The sequence below is a fragment of the Bidens hawaiensis genome, unplaced genomic scaffold (genome assembly GCF_021521415.1).
Source record: "Bidens hawaiensis isolate Kalapana, Puna unplaced genomic scaffold, B.hawaiensis_p1.1 tig00021047_1, whole genome shotgun sequence".
In the NCBI taxonomy this organism is placed as follows: Eukaryota; Viridiplantae; Streptophyta; class Magnoliopsida; order Asterales; family Asteraceae; genus Bidens; species Bidens hawaiensis.
Window position 1 is genome coordinate 90,170 of NW_027493261.1, and position 23,527 is coordinate 113,696.

Here is a 23,527-nt window from a genome sequence, read left to right on the forward strand (position 1 = left end):
TATGTGATTTCATGAATCGATTTCATGACAAAGGGGATTCACGTACCTTTTGTACGATAAGCTATTATTTTATTAGATTTTTTATAGTTTTCCTACAAAAGATAATTATGCAAGTTATTATATAAGTCAATCATAAATAGAACAACTGTCCATCAACTTCATGCTTCAATTATGGAGTTAAATGGGCCCACCACACCCATATCCTCTCTGGTTTTAGGTCACATATAATATCTATAAATCTGCATTCTAGTAACTATTTTATTTTATTAAAATCCCTAAATAACCCACAAATTTTTTATCAAAATTTTACAAATAAAACATTGGTTTTTGCAATATGTGAACGTTACTCTGACACACAGCAAAACAATATTCTAAAATTTGCTACCTACCTTGCTGTCTAATTAAAGTAAAATCTTTTCAATTAATTTCTTCCATTTTTATAATATTTTTTCACATATATAATTTTAAAGGTAATAAAGAAAAAGCCTTCTTACCTTGCATTTATGATGCTTCATCTTTGACTAGCTATCTCCCAATGTTACAATTACAAATCATAACCTATTTGCCAATCTTGATCCTAATGTAACAATATTATTGAACTTAAAAAACCAACATATTCAAGCACAAAGCAAGATGTTCAAATCTGGAAGATCAAAGCAAAACAGCAAGATCAATGTCATGTTTCAGCTCCAGTTTCAAGCAACCCAGGTATGAATTATGAGTTATGATCAAGAAAGTGATGAAATTTTGAATCTTTTTTTTAATTTGATTGAAGTTATGTGACAAAGATTTGAACTTTATGAATTGTGATCAAGAAAGTATTGAAAGTTTGGTTTTTTATTATTTAAAATGTGATTAAATGATAAAAGTTTTAAACTTTATTTCTGGGTTTGTTGCAAAGATTGCAGGGTTCCAAATATTAGAATTGTGATCAAGAAAGTGTTGAAATTTTGAACCTTTTTTTAATTAAAATGTGATTAAATGATAAAGTTTTAAACTTTATTTCTGGGTTTGTTGCAAAACTTGCAGATGCCAAAGATTAGAATAATGATCAAGAAATTATTGAAATTTTGATTTTTTATTATTTAAAATGTGATTATAGAATAACGATCAAGAAATTATTGAAATTTTGATTTTTTATTACTTAAAATGTGATTAAATGATAAAGATTTAAACTTTATTCCTAGGTTTGTTGCAAAGATTGCAAGTGCCATAGATTAGAATTATTATCAAGAAAGTATTGAAATTTTTGAATCTTTTCTTAATTAAATTGTTATTAAATGATAAAGTTTTAAACTTTATTCCTGGGTTTGTTGCAAAGCTTGCAGGTGCCACAGATTAGAATTATGATCAAGAAAGTCTTGATTTTTTTTAATTAAAATGTGATTAAGTGATAAATTTCAAAATTTATTTCTAGGTCTGTTGCAAAACTTGCAGCCTGATCAAGAAAGTATTGAAATTCTGAATCTTTCTCCAATTAAAATGTGATTAAATGGTAAAGTTTTAAACTTTATTTCTGGGTTTGTTGCAAAACTTGCAGGTGCCAAAGATTAGAATTATAATAAAAAAAGTTTTGAATTCTTGAATATTTTTAAAAAAGTTTTAAACTTTATTTGTGGGTTTTGTTGTAAAATATCAAAACAGGCATGAATGTTGAACTATGATCAAGAAAGTATTAAATTCTTGAATATTTTTTTTAAAAAGTTTTGAACTTTATTTCTTGGTTTGCTGTAAAACTTGCAGGTACCAAAGATTAAAGGCAAAGGATTAATGATAGCTTTGATACCAGCAGAAACAGGGAAGCCAGTAGCCAAATTAGCAAGAACTCCTGTTGTTAATGGAGCTTGTACATGGGCAGAGACTATATATGAAATGGTCAAACTGGTCAAACATCAAAAGACCGATACGTATAAGGAGAAAGTTTATTACTTTAATGTGCAAACAGTAAGAACATGAATGCTTGTAGATATTTTTGTTAGTTGTGTTTGGTTTTGGTGTGTAATGTGTTTTTGGATTCTTACAGGGATCTTCAAAATCAGGTTTTGTTGGAGAAGTGGGAGTTGATTTTGCTATTTTTGCCGAGACTAATGAACCATTTCAGCTTTCACTTCCACTTACAGCTTCAGACACTGGTGCAATTCTACATGTAAGTTCATAATTTAAGTTTGCTCAAAACAACTCACGGCTAGTAGCTCGACTTGTAGCTCGCTCAATAAAAGCTCGAATAAATCTAGCTAAAAACACTTAATTTCAAACACCCTGAGCCAAGCAGGCTCATTTTTGTAACCAAGCCAAAGCTCGGCTTGGCTTGGCTCGTTGGCTCGATATTAAGCTTGTTTAACTTCAAGCTCAAGCTCGAGCCGAGCCGAGCTGCCTCGTTTGATTTCAAGGTCGAGCTCGAACTCACGCCGGCTCGGCTCGTTTACAGCCATAAATCAAGAGTAGTAAATAGTAAATAGAAAATAATTCTCAAGGAACTTTGATTTATAACTGAATGCCAGTGGCGTTACATTCGAAATTACAAATCGATTAATTTTTACTGTAATTAAAACTATAAATAGACGTGTAAATTATTAAGTATTATTTTACAGGATTTCTAAATTTTGCAGATTTGACAAGTTTTTGAAATTACAAATTTGCTATATATTACTGAAATATTACTTTAAATAGACGTATATATTATGATAATTAATGATTTACGCGTTTTAGGCTAAAAATACAAACGTCTAGACCTTTCCGCTCGCTATTTATGGGCCCCGTAACTCCATTCCTGGCCCAAGTTATGCTCGTTTAGTCGTTGCTTGTTAAGTCGTTTGATGTTTGGGTCATTTCTACCCTGTTTCCCATTTCCAACTGGTCCAAATAAAAGTATGAAAACAGAATGAAAATGTGTGATGTTTTAATAATTATACATAACGTGACAGGTTTTTATACAAAAGATGCAACGAACGGATGAATCGAGGTATAACAATTAACAAGTGCATTTAACTATATATTATTATTTTTATTTATTTTTATAGATTTAATGTTGATTAATCTAATATTCAAGTATTCAAGTTTCAGAGAGTCTGAAGAGAATGAGTCCCTACAGTCCGAATCAGTCAAATCAAGAAACCAAGCAAGTGACACTAGTGAAAATGGAAAACCAAACCCTGCAAGTAAAACCGAAGGAAATAATAATATTGTAAAACAAAGATCAATAACCGACTGGTCACTCGGTTCGCTTTCAGACAGAAGCATGGCAGATTTGTTACACAGCCCAGAGGAAAAAGACGATGTAAACACGTTAAAAGCCGAAGTCGCTAGGCTGGAAAGACAAGCCGAGTTAGCTGAGTTGGAATTAGAATCGCTTCGGAAACAGATATCGAAAGAGAACAACAGATCACACAATTTGTCGTTAAAGTTAGAGGAAGTTAAGGAGGAGAACGAAGAGTTAGTTATTGCGGTTAAAGATTTTGAAAAAAAGTTGGAAGATAAAAATATAAAAATATCTCATCTTTCGGAAGATATCGAGAACATATATGCGGAGTTAGAGGCTGAAAAGAAAGAGAAAGAGGAGTTAAAAGTTCACATCGAAGATATTACGCTCGATTATAAATACTTATTACAAGAAAACGATGACATGTCATCGAAGTCTTTAACTACAAATAAAGAATATGATCTTCAAGTGAAGAAGCTAGAGGAAAAGATAATGGATCAAGCTTTAGAGATTTCGAAAACATTGGATACGAACGCGGAACTAGAAACGCATATTAAAAGATTAGAAAAAGAGTTAGAGAAACAAGTAAACGATTTCGAAGACGATGTACAAGATTTAATGAAAGCTAAAATAGAGCAAGAGGAAAGAGTTGCGCAAGCGGAAGAGGCGTTGAGAAAGTCAGCGTTGGTCAACGCTGAGGTTGTCGAGAAGTTGAATCAAGAACTGTTGAAATTAAAAGACGCGCATAAGAAAGAAGTGCAAAAGCTTTATGACCAAATAGACGAGCAAGAAGAACATATCGAGCAAATGTCGTTCGAGCTTGAAAATTGTAAAAAAGTTATAGAAAATAATAATGATTTGGAAGAAATGGTTAAGGAAAGAGAGGCGTTGGTAGCGGAAGTTGACTCGTTAAAGAAGGAATCGACAAGTTGGACGAGTTTGATGAGTGAAAAGAATGTTGTGATTAGAAGTTTGAAGTCGGAGTTGAAGGTGTTGAGAGGTGATTATAATCAACTGCAACAAAGGTTGTTGGTAGTTGAGTCGGAGAAAGATAAGTTACAGAAAGAAGTTTATAGATTAGATCAAGAAAACCGCAATTTGGCCAAGGTAATGTAATATTGTGACAATCGTCAATTTCAGGTTAACTCCGTTAACTCAACTCCGTCAATTCAAACTTAAGATCACTGAATCTATAACGCACACTTCATTACATTTAAACTAGGGTTTAAATGACGCTTAACACTTACTACATGTGTAGTCTTTCGGGATTTGCACCGAAACGCAAACGAGTTAACGCAAACGATTGGTGAATAAACGAAAAACGTCAAAACAGTAATTATGTGATAATTATGTGTTAGACTTATTTGTTATGTGATAACATGGTTATAAACGTTAACTCAAGATGTAAACAAGTTAGTTTAAGCTAGGAAAAGTAATACTTAGAAGTAGAGGGGCCAGAGTGTAACATAGATTATTATAAATACATCATTAACAATTAACCCTAACTTATTTTCTTTCCCCACAAGAATTCCGATCGGCCTCTCCTTCCTTGTGAACCCTTGGCTGCCGTCACCTATACACACACATACAACCATCAATTCAAGCTTTTGATTGAAGAATTAGGTGCTAGGAAGGTATAATCGATTATCCTATGCATCCTTTATACTTGATTTTGATGTTTGTTGGGTTAACTACAAACCCTAGCTGCCGATTTTCTTATGGTGTTGTGTTAATATGATTGTTATTGATTTGTTAATGATATGATAACTAGAATTGATATTGTTACATACTAATTACTTGTGTCTTTGATTTGAGTTCAAACAAAAACCCTAATCATGTATGTAATGTGTAATTGATGTGCATGGATGGTGTTTATGGAGTCTAGAGTGTTATATGAATGCATGATAGTTCATAGATTGTTAATATGTTGAGTTTGGATGCAAACAGTTTCTGGACAGAATGTGTTATTGATGTTTAAGTGACTGTAACGAAGTGTAAATGTGAAAATTGGTTGAGATTATTGATACTACAGTAAACTAGGTTGAGTCTAGTTTCTAAAGAATATAAACTTGTAATTTTTGGACAAGTAGAAGTTAACTTTTATGATTTTACAAAAACGTTGTGCAAAGCTGAGCTGTTAGACCTGCTGTTAGGATGTTTTGTAAATATTATATCTCATGAACTACGAGACCAATTGGGTTGGTTTCACTTCTGGAAGTTGACTTATTGAGTTAGGAACCTAACCCAAGTGGTCTTGCATTTATTGGATTTTTCGTTTAACGGGAATTGCAAATAACATTCTGTTGCGCATGAATTTGACTGTTATGAGTTTGCTGTAATGATTTGATGATTGTGAGAAAACTACGTGGAATAAAAATATAATAAAACATGTTCTGGAAACCTAACACATATATGCTTTTGTGATGATTTTTGGTAAATTAATTGAGATGCTATGATCGGTGGAATAGTACAATCTTTCAAGTAGAATTTCTGTCTCGCTGAAACTAGCTGCTGAGTTTTGTGAAAATGCATGAAACATGATACTTGCTATATAATTGTTATGTTTTGACCAAATTACCCTTGCGGGGAATAATTGCTAATTGATTGTCATAATTTGACCAAATTGCCCTTATGGGGAATAATGGCTAGTTAATTGTCATGATTTTGACCAAAATGCCCTTACGGGGAGAAATTGCTAGTGATGTACTTTATGAATACATGACACGTATATGATTGCTTACACATGTAATGTATCACAAATACACTTGTTAAAGTCACACACGATTCACAAACGAAACACGAAACATGTTATGTGCATAGGTATTATGTGCCGGGTCTAGAGACTCGATAATATTCCGACACTTAGAAAAATCTCTTTGTTGTTTTAGAACGCTAGAGAGAGTTTTTCTGTGACGCGCATCTTGGTGATTTAATTTGGGAATTTCTTCGCAAACAGTGAGTTTCACTTTCCCCTTTTAAACTCTTTAAACGCTTTTCTCTTGGGGGAGATAACATACTCCGAACGCATTTTAGATTTTGTTAATATAGATTATATATCACTTGTAAAGACTAAGTGGCAAACGCGTAAACTAAAGTCCTTCATAACATCGAACCGGTTAATATTTGGATAATAGCGAGTCACTGTTGAGTAGTACTACTGGGTTTGACAAACCCCACCCAATGCTAAACTCGACTGGATGTCGAGCGGGTGTAATCTTGGCTAAACACATACCATGGTCTGGATGACCTGGTGGCAAGCAAATGATAAACAGTCAGCTTCGGTGTCAAACACTTAGTGATACTTGTTTTATAGGCTAGCTACCTATAGATATATAATTGACATAACACTATCTGGTAACGCAAAACGCTGTAACGCAAAACGCTGAACGCAAAACGCTGAACGCTTTATTTTATATAAACTTGTGAACTCACCAACCTTGTGTTGACACTTTTAGTATGTTATTCTCAGGTAGCCGAGGCGGGCGCGCGGTTTAGGAACATGCATTGCTTGAAACTTTTTAATTATGCAAACTTATTTTTAAACTGTTATCATTGGGTTTTAAGTCGTCCTGCGTGACGTAACATTGTCTGCTATGGTTTTACGCTTCCGCATTTAACTACTCGTAAATGTTTTCATGGTTTTGAAACTTTGTTTTATGGTTTGATTATAACTAATGATTCCGATCCTGTTAGTTCACACCCTCTGACGGTAAAACTCCGTTAGTGGATTTTGAGGGTGTGACAAATATGTACATATGGATTTGATATGTGTATATGGGTAAGGAAGAAGGGTAACTTATCGTGCGGTTAATGTTCTATTTCAGGAACGTAAAGTAGCTTGTGATGTCGCGACTAGCAAGTATGATGAAAGCAGATCTATAGCGGATTCAGGAAAAAGGTATGCACGATTAACTTAAATAAACTTATTTGCTTATATTAAATATATAAAATTTATAATATAAGTTATTATGTTTAAGTATTTGGTGCCATTTAGTAAAGGTGTGCATGAAACCGAAATAACTGACTTGTAACTGAAATAACCGTCACAGAACCAAAATAACTAAACCATACCCAAAGCCGACAGCTTGGTTTATGTTTTTTTTTTTAAAACGAATTTCCGCATGCACCAAAACCGAACCAACTTTTGTAACTGAACCGGAACGTAAAAACTGAAACCTGACTTTTATTATTGAATTTATAAACTATAAGTTTTATTTTAAATGTTAAGTAATAAAAATTAATAAATGGTGCAGCCAAAAGTTTTTAAAAATGTTTAGCCAATTTTTTTCCGGCCAAAAATTTGACGTCCAAAAAGTCCCAAACCATAGCCAAACAGTTTTTAAAAACCCAAAAACCAAATTTTCGGTTTGCGCCCAAAACCGACCTGTGCACACCCCTGGAATTTAGACTCGTTTACTTATGAACGGGTCAATCTGAATTGCACTGCATCTCTAAAAGGTCAAACATGTTGAAAGTCGTTTAAAGTGTGTTTTTAATGCATAGAGCCTTCTATATTATTCTATTCAAAAATCAAAATTATAAATTAAATTGTTGATAATCCAAAAAATTTATAATTTTGGACAAAAGTGTTTCGGGTCAATCCAACCAGTACACTAACGAATATTTGTTTTTTGTGTTTAAAGATCCGAGCAGAGACTCAACAAATTATTAAGTGAAATATCAGCATTGGAAGAAAAGAACAAACACATGGAAAATGAGTTAAAAGAGATGCAAGAAAAATATTCAGAAGTGAGTCTTAGATTTGCTGAGGTGGAAGGTGAAAGACAAGAACTGGTAATGGCCGTGCGTAACTTGCGAAATGGTAAAAAGATGTAACACGATTGTAGATGCTCGATTCATAAAGTTGTAACAGTATGAACAGAACAACAATATAGTTACAATGAATATTGTGTTTGGATATTATATCCATTAACAAATTAAATACAACATTTTTTTTTTGTGTTTATGTTGAGTAATGTCACCAGTAACTTAAATAGTGGTCTTCAACTACCATAGCATCATGATGAGTGTTATCATTTTTCCTTTATAAGTGTGTGGATGCCTAACTTGTCCACTATGGGTGTATGCGCTTTCTTGTTTCGACCAAAATGATGTCGCGGTCAAACTAGGACGAGTCAGCATCACGCGTGCTTCAGATCTTGTGTTTTTACCAATAAGTTGACCTTTCGATATCATCGGATACTTCACTTTCTAAATTCCTAACTAATGATAACAATCATTTGTGTACCAAAATCTCTTCATGATCAGAAATTATATGAAAAAATCCTCACTTAAAATAACAAGTTTGTGGTCATTGAAAGTGTTTTATGGTTGTATCACCAAACATCTGTTCACAATGTTCTACTTCACTTGCAATTTGAGAGTCAAAAATGCAAGTGGACTTAAATCTAAAGCCCATTTTCATGTAGCTAAGGTAACCAACCATCTTATGTTCACACCATAGGATTAGAGGTGTACAAAACCGGTTTTTTTCCCAAATCAAACCGATTTATAAACCGAATAGTTTGGTCAAAGCCTGGTCAAAACCGGTTTGACCCAAACCGGTTCGGTTTAAAACCAGTTGGGTTTAAACCGGGTTTTTCTCAAACTGTCCGGTTTTAAAACCAGTTTGGTAGATCATAAGGGGAACTGGTCACAAAATCAGCAGTTTGGGTGAAACCGGTTTTATGGTCAAACCGGTTCGGTTTGTTTGCATAGAACCGGTCTCAAATCAGTTTTTTATGCACATCTACCAAGGATAATGACTAAGCCCATCTCTAAGGAAAATCATACTAAAATTTCCTAATTTATATGACCTAAAACATGCTAAAAAGAAAGTAAACGTCAGTGATAAGCTGGTAAGTTTGTAAGTAACACAAACAACACAATGCTTGGGTAAACCGGCTAGTCCAGACCTCATCCATGACGACCTCAACTTTTACTAGCGTGAATGCGCCCAGGTGTATTTACACATTGAATGCACCGCTATTTGAGATATGTTATAAGTCAATGGCAGGACGAAACCAATTATCCTTATCATATGCGAGACAAATTGGTTGATCCTCAGGCAACCAACATCTATCTAACAAAAATAATCCTATTCTGAAACAAGCTGGGGGTGTTATTAGAATAGTTTCGGAGAAGATTGAAGTTGTCATGCACACGTAACGAGCCGGCTCGTGAGATATTCAAGATCAACCTGAGCCAAAGCTTCACTTATTAAGCTTGAACTTGCTCGTGAGTCTAAACAAGCCTATGTTTATATAAGTATAACTGAATGTTTCAAATATATATATTTATATGATTATATTTGTTAGATATAAAATTAAGATAAATATAACTAAACAATATATATTATGCTATATTTTAAAATTACAACTAAAAACATACATAAAACTTAGGGAAAATTCTCAAAAGAGGAGAATAACCCTTTTTTTCAAGATTTCATAAAGTCCCTTCAAAACCCGTCGGCGGAGACAAGTATTGAACCAAATCTGTCTTCACCGACGGGTTTCGTAAAAGTTGCATGAGCCGACGGCTTTTATTCAAAAGTTGTCTAAACCGACGGATTTTGAAGGACTTTTATGAAATCTTGAAAAAATTATGGTTATTTTCATATTTTGGGATATTATCTCATATTTCGAGTAATTTTAGGAATTTTTAAAAATTATTAAAAGTGTACATAAATAAACTGATACGGAGTAAATAATAAACAATTCGAGTTTAAGCCTAAATTCGTCTTGAAAATAACTGGCGAGTCAAGCTTCAGCTAAAAATAAAAGCTCAAAATCAGCGGATCTAGTCATCTCGAGCTTGAGTTGCAGTAAGTCAGAACAAGCCGAGCTCGGGCCGAAATTAATCAACTTCACATCCGGGATTTCCACATCTTAAATCCCGCAAACGGAACCTACCACTTCTCCGTCGATCATAAACCCCTCCGCCGTAACTGCCACTCACGCCGCCGTCATCCACCACCGCCTTCAAACCAACAAACAGCACAACTTCAAGGTAATTAAACACATATTCTCATAGCTAATTAATTAGGTGTTCTCGAAGTTAATCCGGGTCATTTCGACCCGATTAACAAAACCCTAATAATAATAATAATAACCATTGCCTCTGTTCATGTTCCCAATTGCCAAATTAAGTCACAAATTAGCTCAATTTCCCGCCAATTCACGATCTTTATGTAGCAACAACACTAGTAGCTTCAATGCCGCTTTTCGTCGAATCGAAAAACACTTATTAGCCCACATTAACAGCCCAAACCCCAATTTTGCATCAAATGAAACCCTAGAAACCGAAACCCACGAAGGAAAAGATTCCGTTAATGCTATCGAAGACGAACATCACGAACACGATGATGATAATAATAACAACAATGCATTCAGTAGAGCAAGTTTTATACGAAATGCGAAACTTAACGCCGTTAAAGCGCTAAAAGTCCTCCAACAAGACGGTCCGGGATTCGATACTAAATCGGCTTTAGATAGTTTAGAACTAGAAGTATCGGGCTTACTCGTGCGAGAGGTTCTTATAGGAATATTAAAGAACATGAACCACGTTAACCGTGAGCGGTGTGCGAAGCTCGGGTACAAGTTCTTTACATGGTCGGGTGGAAAACCGAGTTACAGTCATACGGTCAATACGTACCATTTGATAATGCAGATATTTGCGGAGTCGGAGGAGTATAAAACGATGTGGAGATTAGTTGATGAAATGACCGAGAAAGGGTACCCTGTTACGTCGAGAACGTTTAATATATTGATATGTTCGTGTGGCGAAGCAGGTGTCGCCAAGAAAGTTGTGGAGAGGTTTATAAAGTCGAAATCTTTTAACTTTCGTCCGTTTAATCATTGCTTTAATGCGATATTGCATTCTCTGCTTGCGGTCAAACAGTATAAACTGATCGAATGGGTGTATCAGCAAATGTTGACCGATGGTTATTCACCGGATTCGTTGACTTATAATATTATTATGTATACGAAGTATAGACTTGGGAAGTTAAGTCAGTTTCATAGCTTATTCGATGAAATGACACGAAGCGGGTTTTCACCGGATCTTCATACGTTTAATATCTTACTTCACATTCTTGGTAAAGGCGACAAACCCGCAGCAGCGGTTGACTTGTTGACCCACATGAAGGAAGTTGGAATCAACCCGAGCGTGCTTCATTTCACCACGTTAATAGACGGGTTGAGTCGGGCGGGTAACATGGAAGCGTGCAAGTACTTTTTTGATGAAATGGTTAACTATGGGTGTGAGCCGGATGTGGTGGCGTACACGGTTATGATAACCGGGTACGTGGCGGTTGGGCGGTTAGAACAAGCGGAGGGATTGTTTTCTGAAATGATTAATAATGGGAGAGTACCGAATGTTTATACTTATAATGCGATGATTCGTGGGCTTTGTATGAACGGGAAGTTTGAGTACGCGTGTTTGATGGTTAAAGAAATGGAGTTAAGGGGGTGTAACCCTAATTTTGTTGTGTATAGTACACTTGTTAGTTATTTGAGGAAAAATGGAAAGTATTTTGAAGCGCATGAGGTAATAAAAGAAATGGTCGAAAAGGGTCGGTATACACATCTTCTTCACAAAATTAGGAGATATCGAAGATGTTAATGTTGTAATAGGAATTTTGTTTCGGTTTTGTATTTAACAAAATGAAAAACACCATTTTTTTAATCTCCATTTCGTCATTGTTATTTTGTGCTGTTTTTTTGCTGTTAATGTTTTTTGCAGGCTTAATTGGTGGCAAAATAAAGGATATGACAATGCTGGCAGTTGTTTAAGGTTTGCATCTACTACCCCTTAATTTTGTTGAAAATATTTTTTTTTCTTTTCGCTTTTTAATATGTGCTAGAATTTTTATGTTTGTGATGATTTTTTTATTTGTAAGGGTTATTATAAAAGTCATTTAGGAGTATGCATGGGTCATTTTGGGCTCACACAGAACCGAAAACTGGCAAATCAGTTTTTTTTTTTAAATTGTTCGGTAATGAATTGTTCGGTAATAAAAGTAACGAATTTGAGCCTAGAACTTTTTTTTTTGGTTAATTAATGATTGATTGTTACATATTCGGGTCTAAAATTTTAAGCTACACTATTTATAATTTACATATTCAATAACAAAAGTCAGTCTGGTTCGGTTTATGGGTTTGGTTCGGTTTTACAATTCAGTTCGGTTTTCTCGGTTTTGGTGCATGCATACTTGAAACTGAACAGAAAATTTGGTTTTTGAAAGAACATAAAAACAAACCGTTAGTTTTTGGGTTGGGTTAGGTTCAGTTATGCTGGTTACGGATAAGTTTTTTCAGTTTCACATGTAGTACTAAAGGGAGTATGCTTTCTTATAATTCATGAAAGATTCAACAAGCTAGTTTTTGTATACTAAAGTTCCTAAACTTCGTTAAAAACTTAAAATGCTCGAATTTGTGAAGTTTATTTCAGAATTTGGGAATTTTATTTCAGATTGACTATTAAATTGGTCAAATTCTGGTAAAGTGACATTCGACATTTATAAGAAAAAAAAAAGAAACAGTCTTATTTTGATCAGTTTAAGAGTTAACAAAGTTACTGTTATAAAAATATTTAGAAGGCAGTGTAGTTTAGATACTTTCACTTGTTTTCGATATCAGTATTTTTTGGTACCGAACTGGTTCAATACCATACCAGTTCCCATAAATTATGCTAGTGTTTTGTTAGATAACCTATTCCACTGTTGGTGATGGCAATAGTTGGTATATAATGTTAATAGAATTAATTTGATTTGGTACCTCTGATCCAACATAACTTATTATATATGGCTATACTTATTGTTGTTGCTGATGACTCATTTAGATGACACTTTACTAACTTAAAATAACAAGTGAGATCTGACTCTTCATACATTTAAATCATTATCTCTATATCCTTTTCTTGTATCTTATAGGCATGTGTTTGTTTTTCACATATTTTTTATATACAGAGACAATTTGTTTCCTTTAAACAATCTGATGCTTAATAACATGGCCTGCGGGTCCCATTACCGGAATTTTAAGTATTTTTCTTTGCCCTCTTTTTGTAACCAGAGGTGTAGGCAGCTTTTTGAAGAATGAGTTTGGTCGAACCTATACAAATTTCTTTTTAGTGTTTATACATGCATATATTTTGACATCGTATTCGTAGAAATTTATACATTGAACCAGTACAAAACCCAAACTTTAGTGATAGACAATCGATCTTCCGTCCATCAAAATTTTCCGAACCTGTAGAATAGGTTCCTGACTACGCCACTGTTGGTAGCAAAAGTTGGTATATATAGTTTTGAAAACCGCATGGAATAGCAAATCGGTTGTTTTAAGGGTTTGTGTAAAGAACATTGTGTTTATAGGTCCACAAAATACCCGGTTCCAGACCAGACTCGATGTACCTGACCCGAAACAGGTTCCTACCTATACCCGACCCGTGGGTACGACTTGGTATAGGATTTCTCCTCGGAACCAGAAGCAGAAATACCCAGTCAAATACCCGACTATACCAGTTCGGTTCCTACCTGACCCGACTATACCAGTTCGTTCCTGAAAATACCCGGTTAATGTACCTCTAATTGTATTTATGTTTTAATTTTCAGTAAAAAAATAATTAACCATGTATTGTTTACTGTAAATTAGTTGTATATTATGCTTGAGATAGTTATAACCATTTTATGCCTGACACAAACAACGCTGGATGGTCAAAATCCACTATCTCATGTTTCATAGAAAACCACCAAAATCCACTATCTCATGTTTCATAGAAAACCAACCTCCTCACCTGAAGGCTCTTTACGGCGAAGCCCGGTTGGGATCGGATTCGACTTGAGACCTTGTGGTCTTCAATCCAAATTTCACTTTCCATTTAATTTCAGCTGAACTAAAGCTCATTGGTCATGTTAAAACGGTTGACTATTAGTTTAAATTCGCTTCCGAATTTTCCTTCCTAAATTGTTAATTTGTGTTATAATTTTTGAAAATATAAAGATGGTTGTAGTATTTACACACATAAAATTTTTAAGCAATGAAGGTAAGTGATCAATTCTATATATATTTTATTAAAAAAAATTATAAATTGTGAACTGACTCGTTAAATATGGTTTCTTAAACCGTTGTTTCAAGTTTTAAATTGTGAAATGAGTCATTAAATATGGTTTTATAGAATAGTAAATATTCTGTATCGATATGAAAAGGGCTGATTTGCTTCGGTTTGCATGATTGAGTTGATTTCCACTTCACAAAAATATTGCTTTCGTTATATTTGATCCGGTATTCGAAATCAACCAGTGAAAAAAGACCACCGGTTTCCGCCTTGTTTGGTTAACAACCAGTGATACAGACAAAGCCTCTAGAAACACATGCACTTGAGAAGGTCTTAGATTCTATCATAGACGTTAAATTAAATAAAAAAAAACTTATTTATTTATAAAATGATTATCTGTTGATAATAAATCCAAAGAAGCAGCATAAAACACTCTTGGCTTTTTTGGAACACTCAGAAAAAGAATCAAAACTTTATGTTAAAGGCACAAAAGTCCCCACAAACGGAAAATAAACACCATAAAATAAAAATTAAATAATAATAATAATAATAAAAATTCAAGTTATCATTATATCCCAATGCTTGCAAATGAAGCTAGCTAAAACATGTCAACATGTTCATAACTTCATATGGTTCATATCCCATTACAAATCTGCTCATATTTATTCCATCCATAGAACATAAAATATATATAATTATATAAAATTAATTTGCATAACAAAAAAAATAATACAATTATTTTTTTTCTTCTTTCACTTCTTCCTTCTTCTCCTCTTTCTTTTCTTCCTTTTTCTCTTCTTTTTTTTCCTCTTTCTTCTCCTCCTTCTCCGGCTCCTTCGCGGGCCCCACCGATATTATGTCCACCTTACCAACCTTCGTCTTCAGCTTCTTCACCACCGCCACCGTGTCCATTTCTCCGATCACCGTTAGCTTCTGATCTTTCAGATCAGCTGCTATTGAATCCACCCCTGCAAATAATAATAATAACATACTTTTTAAACTACACAAAAAAAATAATAATATATGTTATGCGAATGCCAGGATTTGAACCCTGGTCAAAAAAACTGTGACCGTACCATAAATATTAATAAAATTAGAACATGTGACAATAGTCTTTACCATCCGGCCAGTAATGAAATTGCAACAAAAATTATATTAAAAAAAAAAAAAGTATGTCACTAGAGATGAATGTGTGATAACTGATAAGAGCCTTTACCACTCGGCCAATGATAAAATAAAAAAAATTTAGAAAGTATATTTAAATAGATAAAAACATGTGATCAGAGATAGACTATAGTTAAGAGTCTTTACTATCCAGCCAATAATAAATTACAACAAAAAAAAACATATGATCACAAGGATATATGATATATTGTGACTATATCAGCCAATTAATTGCAATAAAAAGAGAAAAAGAAAAAAAAACAAATGATCAAAGAGATATATTGTGACAGCCACCAGCCAACCAATATATGAAACTGCTATTAAAAAAAAAGAAAGATGAGATGAAGTGTGAATAGTAAGTACCATAGATATCAGCAGCAGCTTCAATGGCTTTTTGTTTAGTTCTGTCATCTGTCATGGTGAGCACTTTGAGGACCACCTTCTGTTTATTATTATTATCATCATAGATCATAAACAAACATAAACATAAACATAAACATGTGAGATTTTTTTAATTTTTTATTTTAAAAGAGATTGATGGATGATGAAGAAATTGTTGGTACCTGAGCCATGTGAGAGTATGAAAGAAGAAAGTGAGAATTTTGATTTGATTTGATTTAGAGGTGGAATGTGATGCAAAAAAGGAATTGAAATGCTTCATTTTTTATTTATTTATTATTTTATTTTTTAGTTTTATAAATTATAATAATGGTACACGTATGACTTTAGGTTACAGCCGTACAACGTATCTAGTCATGCTGATTTGTATATGGCTCTGATTTTCAAAAGTTGTATTTTGTGCATTGTTGGCAGTACTTTTGCGTCTCTTTAGGGTGTTCTTCGGATTTATTTTTCGGGTACGGTTCGGTTATAATTTTAGATCCAAAACCCAACCCAAATCTTTCATGTTTTTTTGAGTTTGGGGTTTTCAGGTCTGGTTAGTTCATGCCCATGTTTTCTCGGGTTGGGTTTTAAGTTTTAGGTAAAAGTGACACCCCTACACTCTCGTATTTGATGGGTGCATCGGTTTAAGCTCGTAAACAATTCGAGTCGAGCTAGGTTAGGCTCTTACTCTAAGTTAAACAAGCCACATCAATTCAAATTGTAGAAAGTTGAGTCAGTTCGTTTATTATTGTTATTGTTATTGTTATTGTTATTGTTATTACCGATTGAAATATATCAAAATCAAAAAATAATTCTTCTAATAATATACAATTCAGTAACTATGTCTATGTAATTGTACCGCTAGTTAAAGCTTTTCAAAATTTGCTTGGAGTTGTTGAACAACGCTCTCCTTCGTTTAGCTGTTAAAACTATTTTCATGTGTTGCTCGACTATCGAATACATGAAGAATGCATAAAAAACAAGTATCGAATATAATGTAAAGTGTAAATGTTACCAAGATGTGATTCTTACGCTAGCTAAAGTTTTTCAAGACACGTGTGACTTTCTACTTTTCTTATTCCTTTTATTCTTGTTGTTCTTTCACCCCTCTCTCGTTCATGTGTTTTTCTAGTTGACACTCATATCAAAACAACACAAATTACACAACTACAAGATGTCTAAATGGTATCTCTATTGTTCGATTTTCCAACCACACCACTATTCAAACATTAGGTATTCGAGTGAATTTCATTCCTCTTTATTTTTGTCAAAACTTTGGTCTTTCTTTAACGTCATACCTAGAGATGCATTATGTGCATGCAAGTATGTGTGTAGCTTTTTTGTTTATTGTCATTTTGCCACGAAAAGTGTACCTCTTGTCACACGAGCAACGCTATCATCCCTCTTTTCATTGTCGTTTGTCCACAACCTTTCTCTTACTATTTAAAATGTATATTTTTACAAAATTACACATGCTCTTTTTATACCAACATCTTCATGGTTTTCAGTTCCAAGTTAAGAATTCGATTTCCATATATGGTGGAGCAATATATATAAAACATTAGTTAAGACTTCTTATGCCGATATGATTTATAGTAGTTATTTTTATTATAACTAAGTGTTACACTTTGGTTTCCTATATAATTATCACAACTGTACTACTATAAATAGTTAGTTATAATATGTCACCTATAAATAATCTATCACAAGGATTTATTTTTATATACTTACAAAGCATATACAAATGTAATAATCATAACGAGAAATATAAATGTTTGATGATAATACGAGTGAAGTTATACTCCTGGAGGTGGCACAACTACCATATCTCGTACTTGCTATAATAAACATGACACGACACCACAAGACATTCCTCATATGGATAGACACGTGAAGAGTAAACATCATTAATGTTAATGATCATTGTCTATTAATACTTCATCAACCTACATGTATATTCGTGCATATAATTTCTTTCACACGCTATTCACCGATTGTCAAATATTTATTCTTACATCAAAGTCAGGTCGCAATACTTCTCTCTACGTCCTTATATTTCGAATCCGTTGAATCATGTGTTTACCATCGCAGGGTAATGGATCTAAACTTTAATGCACCGAACATCAAATAATCACTTTCAACCAAAAACTCTGAAAGCTGTAAAGCAAATAAGCAATATGTGCATAAACTTGTGATGAGATGGTTTGGTCGATTAGTTAATTACTAGCTCGTACGAACCATTGACCTTTTGGTCCATTGTGATGGGGTGATGGTTAAGACTTAAGACTTAAGATCCTATGTCTCAAGTTCAAAACTTTGCTCAAGGGGTTAGTTATCTCTGTGATGTAGTTGAATCATTTTGTTTAATATATGAGTTAATTACCTTTAAAAAGAACCCCTAATATTTCACTTGTACCTCATACATGATATAATGAAAATATTTTGAGATAGAGATTGAACAAAAAAGCAATCAAACAAATAACACTCCTCGATAAATATGACGACCTTTATACCGAACTTGTGAATTTGTTTTCAACAATAGACTAAACAAAAACCCAATTAAATAAATAATATACATTAATGCCATGCCATAATTAAGACGTTATATTTAGTGTTAAGGAAATGCATAAACATACCGAATTATAGATCTAGAAAAGTTTACAAGCAGGAATTCAAACACGCATAAATAATTAAATCATTATTGCTTTAGCATCACATAGAAAATCATATGAAAGGGTTGTTCACATTCACATAGAGTCATGCATGATTATTGGCGTGTATGCTGCTTTGTCTGTCTTTTCCATGTATCCAGTCAATAAATTTTGAAAGATTAGCGTGTGAACTTCCGCCTTCCGCAACACTACTCGCGACCTTTTCTTTAATATCCAAAGCCTTAGATTTGAATGTTTTGTCACCGAGCAGCTGCTCTACTTTACTCTTTATTTCTTCTCGTGTGATGACACCCGCTTCATCTTCCTTCAACCAAAGCCCAGTTTTCCAGATGTCACAAATGTAAGTCTGATTGTAAACTTGATCACCAAAGTACGGCCAACACAAAAAAGTGAGACCATTTGTCACACCCTCTAAAGTCGAGTTCCAGCCACAGTGACTCATGAAACAAGCTACAGAAGGATGAGCCAAGACTTTTTGTTGAGGCGCCCAACTCACTATTTTTCCACGAGACGCGATTCGGTCCATATAACCACCAAGTGTGGTATGAGCATCCTTGGTCATACCGGGTCGCACGACCCATAAGAACGGCTTGTTGGTAAGTTCAAGACCAAGTGCCAGTTCTTCAAACTGAACTTGGTTGATGGTAGTGATACTTCCAAATGCTATATAAAGGACAGAACATGGTGCTTGCTGATCAAGCCATGTTAAGCATGTGGAGTCTTCTGCCCAAAAATGGCCTACTTGATCGACGAGTCGGTTCGTTGCTAAAAGAGGGCCTATTGGTAACAATTCTGGGAACAAGCTAAATGGTGAAGGCTCGAGTTCAGCAGACGAGTTGCATATGAACCACTCTGCTATGGTGGCCGATTCAACAAGTCTAGAATGAAACAGGAAATGATCTTCAATGCTGGTTGAGTCACGAAAACTCGCCCACACGAGGTTTTCAGGTTTTATAGGTGGCATAGATTCCGTCAACCGTATCATCTCACTGTTTTGCGGAATGCCTGCGTAAAAAGGTTTTAACAAGTGTATTTAAATATTGTACAGGTACCGAATCAATAACAAGTTTTGAGTTTTCGGTATTGGTACGACACCAACGTTTCCTGAATTTGGCTTCAATATAAAAAATGTACATGTACTGAACCGGACATTTTGGTACCGGTACCATGAGTTTGGGAAAATCGGTATCGGTATTTTTGGGAACTGTATCATTTAGATATTGACAACGCACGTGTACCGAACCGAACATTTTGGTGCCGGTACCAAGAATTTGGGAAAATCAGTACAAGTATTTCCGGTAACGGCATCGGTACCAGTACCCGCTCATCCCTAAAGAAAAAGAGTGGAAAACCTTCCAAAACAACACACAAATAAGGAAGAACACCACGGATCTACAAAGGCAGGATCGCTCCAAGGCGCAGACAACAACACGGGCGGTTATAGATATCTATCATAGTCGGAAACATTGATGAAGCTTAGTGAGCCCCTGTTTATTTGCGCAGTAGTGTAAATTTACCCGTTTTCGACCAAAAATTTGGGCCCGGCCCCCTCGTTTATGAATTTGTTAATACGTTTTGAGTCCCCCAGACAAACTCACTCAAGCTTCGTTACTGGTCGGAAAGCCTCTTGTGACTTTCATGAAAGCTTGTCTCCATGGTAGTCTGAAAAAAATGCCTAAAAACACATTTTCCAAGGCCCAAGCTATATATATATATATATGATTGATTTCTTTTTAGAACCACTTTGAGTTTTAAAAACTCGAAAGAACTCAACGTAACACTTTTCTTTTTTGAATTTTTTTTACACATATGTAATACGTAAGTGTAAGTAACGTAAGAAAAATTACAATATTTTTTTACACACCGAATCGACTTATTACACATGTGTAACTAACAGTTAAACTTGTGTAATCATCAAAAATATTTATTCTCTCTCCTGATTAATTTTTTAATCAGATTTATTTCCAGGCACATATTCAATACTCATTTAATTAAATGTGTGGTTTATATTGAGTTTTAAAGTTTTTAAAACTTATCAAGGTTTTCAAAATATCTCTCCCATATATATATATATATATATATATAGGATAAACAAAAAAATTACACAGATTATTGTCATGTAGAATTATAAATCTAACCTTGTTTGTTTATTGAGCCATCATGAATCAACTTTGGAATGCTCATCATGGTGGCTAGTGTAGCAGTTGAAGCAGGACAGAAGGCAACTCTTCCAATTCCCATCTTCTTTGCGACTTGAAGAGCCCACGCGGTCCAAAAATCAGCAATAAGACACGTAACTTTGTTCTCGTCTTGTTCGTTAATCGTCTTGATAAGTTGTTCCAACTTGCTAGGCATCGACTGTTCCATCGAATACAATAACTTACCTAATTCATTTCTATCTTCCGATGGTTCTAACCCATCAGGGATCGAAACCATCTGCAGCTCATCTTTCTCTAACCAATTCTTCTTTACGAGCTTGTGAATCGCCTCTGTGTTTATGAGTGTAACTTTTACCACTTGTTCAACTAGTCGGTGAGCTAGTTCGGTTGCAGGAGTTACATGGCCTTGTCCAGGAGCGACTACGATAACAACATGCGGTTTTACCATGATTTGTTGGTTGCTTTAAGAATTTTAGAGGCTTGCTAATTTGCTATACTTGATTGTTATCAGACATATAAACACAATTCATTGCAACATTTATTTTCCATGTGGTAATACTTTTTATTAAAGCATCAACAAATCATGTACTGTTTGCTGCTGACTCTAGTGAAGGTGATATGCACCCACACGTTTTGAATTTATGATAATATTGACAAATTATTTTTTGAGGGTAAAGTTAAAATACAAAGGACAACAAAAATGAGAAGGGTGAGAAGGAATGTAATCCATTGATCTTAGATTTGGATGGTGGAGATTAATTCAAGAATAAAAATAAAATAAAAATAGATGAGAAGGGCATGAAGGTAATAACCCACTTATGAAGACTTTCTCTCTCCACATGCAAGGCACATGTTAATTCCACCATCATTTTAAAATGTCTATAACATTTTCATACGAAATTTTTTTAAAATTTTTTTTATCATAATAACAAGCGTTTTTTTATGTTTAATATGAATATCATATTGTTATATAAAAATAAAAAAAAAGTTGGTGGGTTTTTTTTATATTGTGTTATTTGGTTGTCAATTGTGTTTTTAATTGAGTTTTTCTATGCATTGTGTTATAAATTTTGGTCATTGTGTTTTTCAATTGATACTCATATTAAAGATAAAAATTAACACAAAGATTACGTCATTGTGTCTTTCGTGCGCCATTGTGTCTTTGAGAATGTGTCTTTATACTTATCTTTGTGTTTTTGTCATTGTGTTCAATATTCACTTAATTTGAGAAAAATAGTATAATGTTATATGTGTATTACGTTCAAGGCATTGTGTAATATATAGATTCCATTGTGTTTTACATTTCAGGTCATTGTGTTATATGTATTTACTATTGTGTCTTACGTTTCAGGCCATTGTGTTATATTATTTACTATTGTGTCTTACGTTTCTGGCCATTGTGTTATATGTATTTACCATTGTGTCTTACGTTTCACGTCATTGTGTTATATTATTTACCATTGTGTCTTACGTTTCTGGCCATTGTGTTATATGTATTTACCATTGTGTCTTACGCTTCAGGCCATTGTGTTATATTATTTACCATTGTGTCTTACGTTTATGGCCATTGTGTTATATGTATTTACCATTATGTCTTACGTTTCAGGCCATTGTGTTATATGTATTTACCATTGTGTCTTACGTTTCAGGCCATTGTGTTATATTATTTACCATTGTGTCTTACGTTTCTGGCCATTGTGTTATATGTATTTACTATTGTGTCTTACGTTTCAGGCCATTGTGTTGTTATATGTACTTACCATTGTGTCTTACATTTCAGGCCATTGTGTTATATGTATTTACCATTGTGTCTTACGTTTAAGGCCATTGTGTTGTTATATGTATTCATTATTGTTTTTTACGTTTCAGGTTATTGTGTAATATGCATTTATCATTGTGTTTTATGTATTAGATAATTTGTAGGTATTTTTCATTATATATATATATACACACACAACGGTGTTATTAATATTTAAAAAAACACAATGGTTAGATGAGAAAGACACAATGGCGAAAAAACTCAATAGCAAACAGAAAGACACAATGACGAAAAAAGACACAATGGTACGCAAAAAGACACAATGACGTAAATTACTTTTTGTTATTATATAACAAAATTACTCATATTAAAGGTAAAAAACGCTTGTTATTATGGTGAATTTTATTTTTTTTTAAAATATCATATGAAAAATTTATAGACGTTTAAAAATGATTGGGGAATCAACATGTGACTTGTATGTGGAGAAAGAAAATGTGTAATATTACTTTTATACCATTTTTCTTTTGGTCCCTACTTGACACATGTCAATTAATTATGGCTTCTCATCCTTCTCATTTTTGTTCCCCTTTGTAGAATAACTTGACCCATTTTTTGAATGATTATATTTTAGGATAACTCCTATTTAATAAAATTTGACTAAGATCGGTTTTAAGTAAAGTTTATACAACACGTAAATAAAAATTAGCATATATTAATGATATATTTGGAACTTTATAAAACTTTATATATTAAAAATTCTTAAAAAGAATATGAGTAAAATTAATTGTAATAATAATATAATATTAAAGAAAAAAGATAATTAAGAGGCCAAACATGTCGTGAAAGACGCATTGGAGGCTAATAGGTTGTGAAAGATGCTTTAGTAGCCAAACATGTCGTGAAAGATGTGTTGAGGCTAAACATGTCGTGAAATACGCATTGAGACCAAACATGTCGTCAAAGACGTGTTTTTAGGAAATATTTCTAAAAACATTTATTTACAAGAACAAAAATGAATTCTATCTCTATTAATAAGATATTTTGAAAATTTTCCTTTATATTTTACTCCTAGCCTCCAATTTATATAAAACTAGCGGGTTCGTCTGCCGCGCTGTGATGGACTGGGTGTATCATT

The 23,527-nt window shown here is 33.7% G+C and overlaps 3 protein-coding genes and 1 pseudogene across 5 annotated transcripts; 2 read left to right on the top strand and 2 right to left on the bottom strand.

The window, feature by feature from the left end:
• Positions 1-320: 320 nt before the first annotated feature.
• Positions 321-8,128, top strand: LOC143562705 (uncharacterized). 2 transcript variants are annotated; one of them, XM_077050442.1, is made up of 7 exons: positions 321-708; positions 1,744-1,944; positions 2,024-2,146; positions 2,925-2,962; positions 3,064-4,306; positions 7,024-7,097; positions 7,843-8,128. In XM_077050442.1, the coding sequence occupies exons 1-7, from the start codon at positions 634-636 to the stop codon at positions 8,033-8,035; spliced, it is 1,947 nt and encodes a 648-aa protein (XP_076906557.1). In that variant the 5' UTR covers positions 321-633; the 3' UTR covers positions 8,036-8,128. The 2 variants fall into 2 exon arrangements, with proteins under 2 accessions (XP_076906557.1, XP_076906556.1); XM_077050441.1 differs by having other exon boundaries at positions 322-708; positions 3,058-4,306.
• A 2,109-nt stretch (positions 8,129-10,237) lies between these two features.
• LOC143562672 (uncharacterized) lies at positions 10,238-12,173 on the top strand. The gene has a single exon (XM_077050415.1). It carries the CDS (start codon positions 10,325-10,327, stop codon positions 11,819-11,821), a length of 1,497 nt encoding a protein of 498 aa, XP_076906530.1. The 5' UTR covers positions 10,238-10,324; the 3' UTR covers positions 11,822-12,173.
• Positions 12,174-14,989: 2,816 nt separating this feature from the next.
• LOC143562673 (heavy metal-associated isoprenylated plant protein 39-like) lies at positions 14,990-16,085 on the bottom strand. Its single transcript, XM_077050416.1, has 3 exons — positions 15,982-16,085; positions 15,782-15,860; positions 14,990-15,222 (listed from the first exon to the last, which is right to left on the bottom strand). Exons 1-3 carry the CDS (start codon positions 15,988-15,990, stop codon positions 14,990-14,992), a joined length of 321 nt encoding a protein of 106 aa, XP_076906531.1. The 5' UTR covers positions 15,991-16,085.
• A 2,474-nt stretch (positions 16,086-18,559) lies between these two features.
• LOC143562715 (UDP-glycosyltransferase 83A1 pseudogene) lies at positions 18,560-21,081 on the bottom strand (annotated as a pseudogene). Its single transcript, XR_013140535.1, has 2 exons — positions 20,613-21,081; positions 18,560-19,479 (listed from the first exon to the last, which is right to left on the bottom strand). The product of XR_013140535.1 is annotated as a UDP-glycosyltransferase 83A1 pseudogene (transcript).
• Between the last annotated feature and the right edge of the window lie 2,446 nt (positions 21,082-23,527).

Coding starts and splice junctions, on each gene's coding strand:
- LOC143562705 (XM_077050441.1), top strand. CDS start 634: ATGTTCAAATCTGGAAGATCAAAGCAAAACAGCAAGATCAATGTCATG. Junction 1,945..2,023: donor ATTACTTTAATGTGCAAACA/GTAAGAACATGA, acceptor GGATTCTTACAG/GGATCTTCAAAATCAGGTTT. Junction 4,307..7,023: donor AAAACCGCAATTTGGCCAAG/GTAATGTAATAT, acceptor GTTCTATTTCAG/GAACGTAAAGTAGCTTGTGA.
- LOC143562673 (XM_077050416.1), bottom strand. Junction 15,223..15,781: donor AGCTGCTGCTGATATCTATG/GTACTTACTATT, acceptor TATTATTTGCAG/GGGTGGATTCAATAGCAGCT.
- LOC143562672 (XM_077050415.1), top strand. CDS start 10,325: ATGTTCCCAATTGCCAAATTAAGTCACAAATTAGCTCAATTTCCCGCC.